At 35.0% G+C, this 12,685-nt stretch overlaps 2 protein-coding genes across 2 annotated transcripts; both read right to left on the reverse strand.

Annotated features, from left to right (window-relative positions):
* Positions 1-3,127: 3,127 nt before the first annotated feature.
* On the reverse strand, positions 3,128-3,490 carry LOC107806082 (uncharacterized). Its single transcript, XM_016630201.1, has one exon. It carries the CDS (start codon positions 3,488-3,490, stop codon positions 3,128-3,130), a length of 363 nt encoding a protein of 120 aa, XP_016485687.1.
* Positions 3,491-7,901: 4,411 nt separating this feature from the next.
* On the reverse strand, positions 7,902-8,868 carry LOC107806074 (uncharacterized protein At1g76070). The gene has a single exon (XM_016630193.2). It carries the CDS (start codon positions 8,757-8,759, stop codon positions 8,019-8,021), a length of 741 nt encoding a protein of 246 aa, XP_016485679.1. The 5' UTR covers positions 8,760-8,868; the 3' UTR covers positions 7,902-8,018.
* Positions 8,869-12,685: the final 3,817 nt, after the last annotated feature.

The raw sequence follows: 12,685 nt of genomic DNA on the forward strand, positions 1-12,685 counted from the left end.
TATGTCGGGTTCCGAGAGGCGAGCCCCGCGTTGACTTTTGTTGAGTTTTTGGAATAAATTTTTAAGTCGACATTTTATTATCCGGAATTATTTCTGATGAACATTAATGAAGCAGTACAATTAATTTGGATAGATTTGAGCTGTCCAGAGGTCAATTCAAGCAATAAGGCGATTTTGGAATATCGGCATAACTTAAAAAAGATAAGTGTCTTGTCTAACCTCGAGTGGGGGAATTACCCCTTAGGCATCGAGTCTTATGTGCCATTTGTAAAATTTGAAAAGCCGTGTACGTGAGGTGACGAGTACGTACCCGGGTTTATGTGTGCAAAATTTATTGAGTTAAAGTCTTGGGCACATTGTGTAGTAAATTGAATAATTATTGGTATATATTTAATCATCTAATTGCCATGCCTCGAATCACATTTATTGAACTTGTTTTTATACGACAATTCGATGTAATTATTACTTGTATATTTATGTGAATTCCGTGAGTTCAATGGTTTGATATTTCTTGGAATTTAATTTCATTATAAATTTTTCTTATGCAAATAATTAATTAAGCAAGCTTAAGAAGATGGGTTAATATAATTATCTAAATTTAGATTAATGAAGGCTTTGCTTTATGCTGAATAATTTCTATCTCTATTGATTGTTTTTGTGGTATTATACACATTGTGTGGAGCCTTCGACTATTTGTTGTGAAATTAATTGATTTGGTTGTATCTTTGTAATTTGGTTGTGGCCATTGGGCAAATTGTGATATGAATTGATTTTGTTATGTTGCCGTGATAATTTTCCGTATAAATTATTGTGTTGTGTGAGTTGTTATTTTGAGGATATAAGGGTGGCATTCCACTGTTGATATTATGTGGGTATAAGGGTGACATTTCACTGTTGTTGTGTTTGTTGGAATATTATCTGGGCGGAGAGATAAGGGTAGCTATATGAGAGATAAGGGTGGCAATAAGAGCGATAAGGGTAGCTATTGATATTGTCAGGGCAGAAGGATAAGAGAGGCTATTATAGACGTGATAAGGGTGGCTATAGGAGAGAAAATGGTGGCTATTATCAGGGATGATATGTAATGAGGTGGAGTGGTTGCATTGGGGATTTTATGTGATGTTGTGATTTTCCTTGTGTTTATTTTTATACCTTGTGCAATTTGTCTTGTTGTTGGTAAATTGATAATAGTTTGATTTATGTTGAAATTGAGAGCTTGTGGCTATTTCCAGGCAGATTATGAAAAAATATCTGGGCACGAGGTGCCGTGAGTAAATAATGATGATATTGGCATGTGAAGCATCCGTGCAGTTGAGATATGAAACGTGGGCATGAAGTGCTGGGGAAAATATGATGATTTAATTATGGGCAAGAAGTGCCGTGAAAATATGAAAAAGGGCTGAGACCCGTACTTTTATGATTATGGAATGAGGTGTCACATTGTGACTTTAATTGAATGAATTATATTCAAAATATCTATTTGGAAGGATTTTTATTTAAAAAGTAGTATTTGAAGGAATTGTATTTGAAAGATATTTATTTTAGGAAATTATATTTGAAAAAGATTTATTGAAAGAATTGTATTTGAAAGATATTTATTTGAGGAAATTATATTTGAAAGAGAGTTATTTGGAAGAATTATATGTGAAAGATATTTATTTGAAGAACTTGATTTGATTGGGTGTACTTGTATTTATTATTGTTGAGCAATATTAATAGTGTTCTTGTTGTCCTGCTGTGCATTTCACTGGTTGATTTGTGTTGTCCTTATTGTTATTTATTTTCTATTATTCTGTATATCATATTGCACATTTTTTAGACTAGTGAATGTCTTGACTGTACCTCGTCTCTACTCCACTGAGGTTAGTTTTGATACTTACTGGGTACCGACCGTGGTGTACTCATATTACACTTCTGCACATTTTTGTGTAGAGCCAGGTATTGGAGCTATCGGACTCAGACAGAGTTAAAATGTGATCGCAAGGATTCAAGGTAGAGCTGCTTGGTCGTCGCAGTCCCTTGAAGTCTTTTCATTTTATTGTACTGTTAATTATTAATCAAACAGTTGGCTACAGATGATGCTCATGGTTTTCTGGAGGAGTGTCATCGTATTCTCCGTACTATGGGCGTAGTAGAGACGAGCGGAGTTTCTTTTACTACATTCCACCTTAGAGGAGCAGCCTATCGGTGGTGGCGTGCTTATGAGTTGAGTACTCCGGCTGAGGCAGCTTCACTTACATGGACTCAGTTCTCGGACATATTTTTGAGAGAGTATGTCCCTCAGAGCCTCAGGGACTCATAGCGCACGGAGTTTGAGCAGCTGCGCCACGGTGCTATGACTGGGTCAGACTATGCAGTCCGCTTCAGTGATTTGGCCCGACATGTACCGGCCTTGGTTGCCACAGTTCGAGAGAGGGTTCGGCGATTTATTGAGGGACTCCACCCCAGTATCAGGATTAGTATGGCTAGGGAGTTGGAGATGGATATTTCTTATCATCAGGTTGTGAATATCGCCAGGAGATTGGAGGGCATGCTTGCCCGGGATAGAGAGGAGAGGGAGGCCAAGAGGTCTTGAGAGACTGGTTCTTATTCTGGTGCTCGTGTCCCAGCAGCTCGTATTGAGTATTCGATCCTTGAGATCATTCCATGTATTCAGTTATAGTTCGTGACTAAGTACTACCAGTCTTGGAAGGTTGATATATTCATATTTGTTCCGCTGTTGGTTTTGACATTAATATTTAATTAATATATATTTTGTATAGTGACATCTATTTTGTATATATTTTATATAGCAACAGTTTATTTTATATGTTTTTTGTATAGTGACAGTCTATTGTATATAAATTGTATAGTGACCGTCTATTTTGTATATTTTTTGTATAGTGACAGTCTGTTTTGTATATATTTTATATATTGACATCTATATAGTGACATCCATAATAGTATTTGGAATAAAATTTCTACCAATACTTTTATTACGACAAAACGTAGTATCTTTATTCATACATCAAAGAGAATCTGATTGCAAATCTTATTATTTTTCCAATACTCTAACAGTAACATTCACAAGGAAAACAGTTATCTACTAGTTGTCTCGAGCATTCCTGCATGTTCTTCTGTTGTGTCCTTATTTTCCACACAGTCCACATGTAACTGTTTCAATATACATATATTCATAAAGTCCCTTGCGTCGCGACTTCGTTGGTCTTCCTGATATGCCCTTCACTATCGGTGGTAGGACCATATTATCTAACACCTCTGTTGGAAGGTCCCATGTATTTTCATCTGGAAGTGGATTAACTGGCACTTCATATGTCTTCTTGAAGTATTCCTTGGTATAATTGGCAGAACAATATTTGGGTGCTTCTATGTGTGTGTAGTCCAATACTGCCATAGCACGTGGACAAGGAATCTCATCCACTTGAAATTGTTTGCACGAGCATTTCCTTTTTTGCATGCAGACTATGTTTCGCCTTTGTTCATCATCCATTACTACATATACATAATCGGTTGAAGGCCTCACTTAAATTTAAATAGATATCATTAGTAAAACAGGGATATCACAAGTATTAATGCATTTTTGTCAAAGTATGTAATTCAGGTGTATGAAGTAAGACATGATCAAAGAATATTTACCATCATCTTCTGCGACAAACTGCTATTTTCCTTCAGTACTTCGTTATATTTTTTTCCTAGGACAGTAAATGTATCCATTGCAGTCATTCTATTTATATTATTCCATTCCATAACCAAATTCATCATGTAATCTAGCAAACTCATGATTGGCAGTTCTCTTGCCTCTCTATTTCTTGCATTAAGTGACTCAGCAATATTTGAAGTCATCACCATGGATCTATTAATAGTGGAATGCGCTATGGACTACTTTTCATAACCAATTTAGAACAGGTAACCCCTTACCCTCTTATCAATGCTGTCCATATCTTGCATGAGGCGATTAAAATCTTTAATTTTGTATGCCCTGGCCATTGCAAAATATACTTCCCTCAGCCGGTCATGGTTCTTCTTGAACTGATTCTTTATGTATTCCAAAGATGGAAGATGCATACACAGTGAGATACCTATGGATACACAATCGAAGCAACCCTCAATATGATTGTATGACGATCGGATACGATGCACATCCTTTCCCTTTTCCCAAAAGCCTATCTAAACATTTCAAAAAACCATTCCCAGGAAGCATCATTTTCATAATCGACAACAACATATGCTAGTGAAAATGTTTTACTTGGTTAAGCAAATAAGAAATTATCCACATGTTTTTTTTGTTATACATGGATAACAACTATCTATACCATATATAATTATTATACGAGACTGCGACATATTCACCTGCCGCATCTTGTGCGCTAGCTGTTAACATTGTCCCCATGTGTGATGATTTAAGGAATGTGCCGTCAACCACTACAATATGGTAGCAATATTTCCATCATATGATTGATGCATTTAGTGAGACAAAAACATACATGAAGCGCCCATCCTCTGATTTATGTAATATTGTGACAGAACCACGATATGTCATATTTATCATATACAAGTGACCTGCAGTTTAATTACTATAAGATTCGCGTGGTATCCCTCTTAGCAGTGACCTCTGATTTATATAGCGACACTTTATATTTATCATATACAAGCACCTTTTCTTTTGTTCTATAAGCTTTTACGTAACTCATATTAATCCCATATTATTGTTTCGTGTCGCTCATGATGTCTGCCGGAGTGTATATTATTTTTGGATTGGCATATTTGTTGCAAATTATTTTTGCAATGGCTGACGAACTAGCATGACATTGTGAAAATAGTCTACTCGTCTTTGGGGGAAGTGTGAACATCATTGAACCGTCTAACCTTGAAGACATTTGATTTGTGTAGACTTGAAGATCTAAGACTCCATTTGCAACTTTCATCGACGCATGTAAGACAATACCTATTTAAAATATAATGTTATGATAATGCACTTCTTCAGATTTTTACACTTGTATCTCAAATAAACAAACAGTATACATATGCAATCTCATTATACAATAATTATACTTTTTCTGTACAAGAAATATACACAAAATTACAGAGAAGTGAAATCTCATACGTAGAAATCGTACCTTGTTGTAGATGATCTATCTACTATAAATTGACATTTTTCTCGTATTGCGTCGTGCTTTATTACACTAATGAGTGTATCTTTGTCCCAATACAACTGACCTTCTGTAATTTCTTCATGTTGTGAATTGTCTATTATACAATTTTCCTTCATTATCTCATTTTTGTCTTCTTTTCCATGATTATCCATCATCTCAACAATATTAGTTCTGTGTACTTCTTCTACGTTCTGACATTGTAAACCAGCTGAAGTTGTTGCGAGTAAGTTATCACCCAAGTATGAACTTGAATATGAGCATTCAACACTTGAACACATAGTTTTCAACGTTATGCATAATGGATATTCAATGATATCTAAGTTTTTCTTTTTCATCTCCATATACAAGCGCACACTCATATTATTGTATATTAGAATTGCTATATAGCCATCCTTCACTGTATATTTTATCTACATCGCACTTGTAATTGAATATCTACCCAATTGCTTGTATATCTCATCAACAAAATACCCAGAGCTACAGTCCGAATTGATCAGCACACCATTAACAAGGAAATTAACAAATTTACTTTCACTTACCCACTCACCACTATGTAGAAGTAAAATCGAAAACAAAATTGTTACAATAGTTCCAACATTCACAATCTTCATAGACATTAGTTGAGTTTGTCGATTTTGTATCAATTTCACAATTTAAGAACGAAATCTCAACTCTATTAAGGTGATTGTAAGCCGCAATTGTGCAAAAGCTTTGAATTTCAGCGTGAATTTTTTGGAGCTCTGCTCTGGGTTTACTCTTCAGAAATCCTAGAATTTTTTTTGACAATGTGAATAATTGGGCGACTTTTATACTGCTTGGGGGTTGAAGATTCCATACTTGAGGCGTGGATTTAGGATACAAAATCGTTTAGGAGTGATTTCCTTTTGGTTTGCGTTGAACGTATGATTTCAGGTTTTTCAGTTGCTAGCCTTTATTATTATTTTTAGGCTATGACTTGTATGAGGTTATTTTGTGACTATCAGGTGATATAAGTTTGGCCTTAGTGGCTACAAATGAACTTTGTTAAAAAATATTGGCCCGTTAGTAAAATGGATTTTAAGGCCTGCGAAACGCTGTATGCCAGTTCAAACCGATAGTCCAGCTCAATTATTTTCCAATTCCCTTCACCTAAAAGAAGAAGCTCATGCCCATTAATCAGGTAAGCAAAACAATCAGTCATATCATTTTTGAGAAAGGAAACTTCAGATTAGTTCGTAGTTTTGTTATATATATATATATAGAGAGAGAAAATATCCGTCAAATACTTCTCAAGCAAGAAGCTAGTAAAGTATACTGCAATTACAAAGTGGAATTCTAAATTTTGAAGGTTATGGGCTCGTTCTACTTTACAACAAAGTGAGTTGTATATGTAAACCAAACTATTTTTAACATGTATGCTTCGTTCATTCTTATTTTTGACAGGCTAACTCTAGTTTCAGTTGCATTTGTAATTTGTCAAGATTATAGTTTTTCTTCTACCTAATTATCCTTTCTGATTAACCAAAAAACAAATAGCAATAACTCGCATGAAAAAGGTGTCAATAGAATAAAAGTTTCTTAAAAACGTGAGAGCAAACTCATTTCTTTCGAGGAACTTCCCAAGAAGATTTCATTACATATAATTGTACCATTCATGGCTGAATATTTTTGTCTCTGTATCGCACCGCTTAAACTAAGCTCAATAATCACGTCGGTGGATTAATTGAACTAACACTGTTCACGACAAAAATCATATGTTATGACAATATATGGATTTTAATTTCTCTGATTGAAAAATCTTCTTTAACTTTGAAACTAGTGATCTATACATAATATACGGATTCATTCATTCCGTGATAATGTTTGATTGGGCGCCGAGTTTAAAAAAGAAAAAAAAAATTTGCAACCTTTTAGTCTAAATCAAATCATAGATATTTATTTAGATATAAATTATTTCATTAAGGATAAAAGATAAAATTTAAATTTAAATTATTACCAAATAAAATAAGATGTCATATTTTTTTTAAATGGCTAAAATGGAAATATTGTCATAATTAAGACGAGGGAGTAAGAAATATTTGGAATTAAACGCTCAATTATGGCTGCTGGTTTGCCGAGCCCCCCACATCGAACAACAACTGCGTGCGTAATTAATTAGTAGCTACCACCTAACAAAATTGTAGGTGAACGTGAACATCCATATAAAAAGATGATAATAATAGAAAAAAAAGAACATCCATAAATTGCGTGTGGACTGGAAACAAATAAATTAAATAGCTTCTTTTATTTAAAACAGCAACATACTCATAATAATCGGGGTCTGAGAAGGGTAATATGTACGCAGCCTACTTTTGTAAAGGTAGAAACTGTTTCCAATAGACTCTCGGCTCATGCAAGCATAGCTTCTTTTATATATTCTTTGATTCTTCCTTGGTCGGATCATGGCTTGGCTTTTGTTCCTTGTTTAATCAAGAATTCAGCCCAGAACCCTAAAATCATCGGAGAAGCTGATAAAAAGCAGCTCGCTGTACAAGTATTTCGTGTTCATGCATGGTCGGGGTAAGGATAGCACCCCAAGGGTATGATGTAAACAACATATTCTAATACAAGTATTAGTGACTGCTTTCACAACTCGAACTCATAATCTATATTTCACACGAAGACCAACTTTATTGGTGCTCCAGAACACCCCTTTCCATAGGATCGGAGAAGCTGATACATAGACTCGAAAATAGTTTAAGCTATATACAGTATAGATAACTTCAACTCTACTTGAAAAATACTGAATTTTCACTTTGAGCATTATTATAAACTATTACACTGAAATGAATCAAGAACAAATGAACTAAGAGAATTAAAGAAATGGAAGGTAAAAAAATAAAACACTTAGCCAACAACGGTATTCAATTGAAGAGGCCTAGGTTGATTCATGGTTCTCCTTTTCCATATATTAATTTCTTTCCTTGGCTCCAAAGTAATATTTGTTCTGCATCTACCTAATATTATTGGAGCAGAAAAACCAGTGTTTAATTCATCTTCTTCATCCTCACTGTATCCTCTGTCTTCATCATCTGTATAATACTTAAGATCATGATCTTCTGGTGTAATTTGTGTTGATCTCCAGTCAAAGTTGGTCAAAGGTTCCCTTCCACTAGCAAACCTTTTCATTTGACTCAAACAAGGTGCTCTATCAGGAAGCTTAGCAATAATATTATCAGCTGAAACATCAGATTTCCTCCCTGGAAGTAATTTTGATGATTTACCAGCAAATATATTTCCAAAACTGGACACTGATTTCTTCTTAACATGATATTTTTGCAGATTTTTACTGCTGCTGCAATTCAACATCTTCTTCTTGTTGCGTTTGATTTGGCCAATGCATGAAACTTTTGGTGAACTTGGTTCTGATTTATTTCTTCCGGATTGATCTGCTGGGATTACTGATATGATGGGACCAGCATATCCTTTATAATGATGATTTTTATGATGATGATCTGTGGCTAATCTCTGTTCTCTACTTGGACTAAAAGGTGCATGTGCATTTTGTAATATAAAAACAGCAGCTGCAGCTGCTTTTGGTAACAACTTGAAGATTGTTTTCTTCTTTGACTTGCATGGTTTCTCCATATATCCAAATTTAGCTAGCTACCTTTCTGTTGTTTTTGATTGTCAATCTCTATTTCTGAAGGGTTAGTTTCTTATCTCTAGGTTTGTTTCTGTGCATATTTATATATAGATTGAATTGGGTTGGATGGGCGGCTGGAGAAATAGTATATTAATATCTACAAAAGGGGCTAATTAATTAAACAAGGGTACGTGGGATACTATTGTTGACCTTTTCAAGACTGAAGAAAAGAGTGAGAAGGAGGGTAGGATAATTTTAATGATATTTGATTATCTTAAGGCTTAAATTGATGTTGATGTGTATATGTTATACCAAATGGGAGAAAATGAGTTACATGATTAATTTGTCTATAATTACTCTGACTTTATTGATCATGTCATTTGTTTTAATTAACATATGGAGTAAATATTTAATACTCAAAAATATCATAGAACACCGCCCCTTTTCCATTCCTAACTAACACCATTAGTATAATTTACTTTCCTAATCTTCTTTTGATAGTCGTAATGTTCCAACCAGTTTGTAAGTAATTCGATTCTTCTATAAAATATCAGCTACCTCATCTAGTCAGTGGCGGAGGCAGGATTTCTGCTTACGGAGTTTAAAAGAGAAAAAAGTTAAAAAAAAATTAAAAGAGATTTTGGCAAGTGGGAATTGAACTAGTGACCTTGCACAATTTTTGAACTCTCTTAACCACTGAGCTATGCTTTTGAGTTATGTCAAAGGGATTAAAAATATAATATATAAAGAAAAAAATGGATTTTGATTTTTGCCTTTGTAATGACTCGGTCGGTCGTTTTGAGCTTTAGCATTACGTTCGGTGATTTGACATCTTGAGTAGCTTCATATGATGTATCACGACTTGCGTGTATGGTTGGTTTCGGTGTTCGAGAGGTTCAGGATTTATTTGGATGAGAAATTCTTAATTTGAAAGCTTTAAGTTGGAAATGTTGACTGAGGTTTGACTTTTATGAGAACGACCCTGGATTGGTGTTTGGATGGTTCCAATAGGTTCGTATGGTGATTTTGCACTAAGGCATATGCTCGAAATTGGATTCGGAGGTTCCTAGGTTGATTGGCTCTTTTTAGCCAAAGTTGGCAATTTGAAGGTTTAGAAATTTTTTAAGTTTGACCATGGGTTGACTTTGTGACTATCAGTTTCAGAACTTAGAATAGGTTCGTTTTTCATTTGTAATTTGTCTGCAAAGTTTGACGTTATTCCGATTTGGTTTGATAGGAATCAAACGTTTGAATGTGTTTTTAGAAGTTTTTGACTTTCATGGCGATTTTTATGCATTTTAGTGTTCGATTTGTTGTTTTATATGTTATTTTGATGATTCGAGTACGTGCGTGAGTTCGTATGATGTTTACGTACCTGTGCTGATGTTTAGTGTGGATCCCCGGGGGCTCGGGTGAGTTTCAAACGTATTTCGGGGAGATTTGATCATTTATTCAGGTTGTTGGTGCTGCAAACCTTGCATTTGTAGAGGTCTGCTCGCATTTGCGATGCCCTCATTGCGAATGTTTGACCGCATTTGCGAAGCGGGACTACATGGACGACACTCACAAATGCGAGTCGTTTTGTTGCATTTGCGATAGCCGAATGGGCAGCTGGAACCTCGCTTTTGCAAAGGGATCATCGCATTTGCGATGGTGGGTGGGAAAAGTGGACTTCGTATTTTCGAAGCTCTTGGTCGCTTTTGAGACATTTCTTGGAGCTGTGCGGAGCTTGCTTTTGCGATCCTCTAGTCGCATTTGCGAACCCTCTGTCGCAAGTACGACATCTACAGTTGATTATATAGCTGGAATTTCGGGACTTAGTTTCATTTATCACAATTTGAGCCCTAGACTCAGTGAGAGGCGATTTTAGAAGGGAGTTTTATATAAAGCCATTGTGTAAGTAATTTTAACTCAATTTTGATTATATAACATTATTATGAGATTTAACATCTAAATCATGAGATTTGAAGAGAAAGTTTGGGAATTTTTAACTATATTTTGATAAAATAAAAATTTAAGATTTGATAGTCGAATTGGACTCGGATTTAAAAATCAAATACATATTTGGACTCGTGGGGCTATGGGTAGTCAAGATCTACCCTTCACCTTAGGTTTTGACTGGGCAAGCCCGAGGTTGACTCTTTCTTACTTTTGAGAAATTGTGTAAAGATCTTAACTTTAGCAATTGAAATTGGTTTCTCTTGCATTGTTTGATGTTATTAAGTCGATTTAGATTTTATCCAAGCGGAGGAGAATTTTTAAGGAAAGCAATTTTTTGAGTGTATTTGGCAATTTAAGATAAGTATCTTGCCTAATTTTATGTGAAAAAATTACTCCTTAGGATTTATCTTAATTGCTTAAATATGTTATGTGTAAACAACGTGTACACGAAGTGACGAATGTGTACGCAGTTGTATATGTTCTTTTTGACCGGATTTGACTCGAGGTTGCTATTATCGCTTTGTTTTGACTGTGAGGTCTCTGCTATACATGTATTTACTTGGGATGATTATTTGAATTCATGTTCCATGCTAGAGATCATGCTTTAGAATTTGATTTTCCTAAATTGGCCAAGTTGGCCGTTTGTGAAATTGTTGATAAATTGAGTTAGCTGAATTCATGTTATTATGTTGAGCATCCATCTGCATCTCCTTTATTAGTTTGTCCTTGTGCACTATGTTGATAAATTATGAGTTTATATCTTGATGACAATTATTGAGATATTGAGCTGTTATGATTATGGCACATGCAAACTTGTTGGGCAGATTGTTCGGGTGTTTGCACGAGGTCTTTGCCATGCTATTGTTGTTGTTGATATTGCACATGCGACGAGATAAGGCAGGCTATATATGTTACACCCCATGTTTTCATATATATAAGTACGTCGTAAGCCAGTTGATGTATGCTCAAAAATTAGATCATCTTTAAAAGTACATAAAGTAAGTTAATAACCTTGGAGGTTACAAATATTTAAGATCATGAACTGCAAGTACCAAAAGGGTTGGAAGGTTTAGAAGCTAAATAAAACGAAAAAAAAATATTTCCTCGAAACGGCAAGTTGGGAATGTTATAACTCGTACTTTTGGGATGATACTAGGGTGATTAACATGTTATGGAGGTGATATTATGAGGTATTTTAGTCGTGTGTTAGGTTTTGAATTCAAACGAGTTAGGAAGCAAAAGTCGACAAAAGTTGTAGCAAGTTACGTTCATAATTTTACTTAAACTTTAGGTCTAATGTTATTGAGATTTGCTCTCAATTTAACCTGAATTGCAGGGTGATATACCCACTAAATTAAATATGTATGAGTCTAGTTTCCAATGCATTAAACCATTTGTCGATACGACGTCAGAGTGGAGAGATATTCGCATTTTTACGAGACTGCACAAGCAGCTCCCTTTGCTACCCACAAGGTCAGTTGAGGATTATCTTTATATGTAAAGTTGTAGCCTTCGTCTCTAAGGCTCATTTTGACCCAAATCAGACCTAAAAAGTCTCTCTATACATCCTAAATACATCCTTAGGGTTTTGAAGTTATTCCATGATCTGCAACTCAAAATCAAGACGCGAACACATCAACGCGATCCTTACGACATAGGTAAGACTTTGTCGTCCTCCTTTCTACTTATAACTCTTGTTTTGGAAAGCGATTCATGGCTAAGTAACCTTGTAACCTCTGTATTTTAGTTATAAAGCATAAGTAAGGGTGTGGATCAAAGCGAACAAGGTTTGGAAGCAAAAACACAAGAGGTATGTAGGGTTTTCATTTCATTTTCGGCAAGATTTGGTTTAGCTATGTTCTAGCCTTTCTTCTTGATATTTTAAGAGTTATTCAAGGGAAATATCAGCATGTATTGTATACTTGTGTATTATTCAATCACATATGTGAATTCTGGAATAAACTAGTTTAGGTTGGAACTTCAAAAC

Source organism: Nicotiana tabacum, chromosome 15 (genome assembly GCF_000715075.1).
Source record: "Nicotiana tabacum cultivar K326 chromosome 15, ASM71507v2, whole genome shotgun sequence".
Classification (NCBI taxonomy): Eukaryota; Viridiplantae; Streptophyta; class Magnoliopsida; order Solanales; family Solanaceae; genus Nicotiana; species Nicotiana tabacum.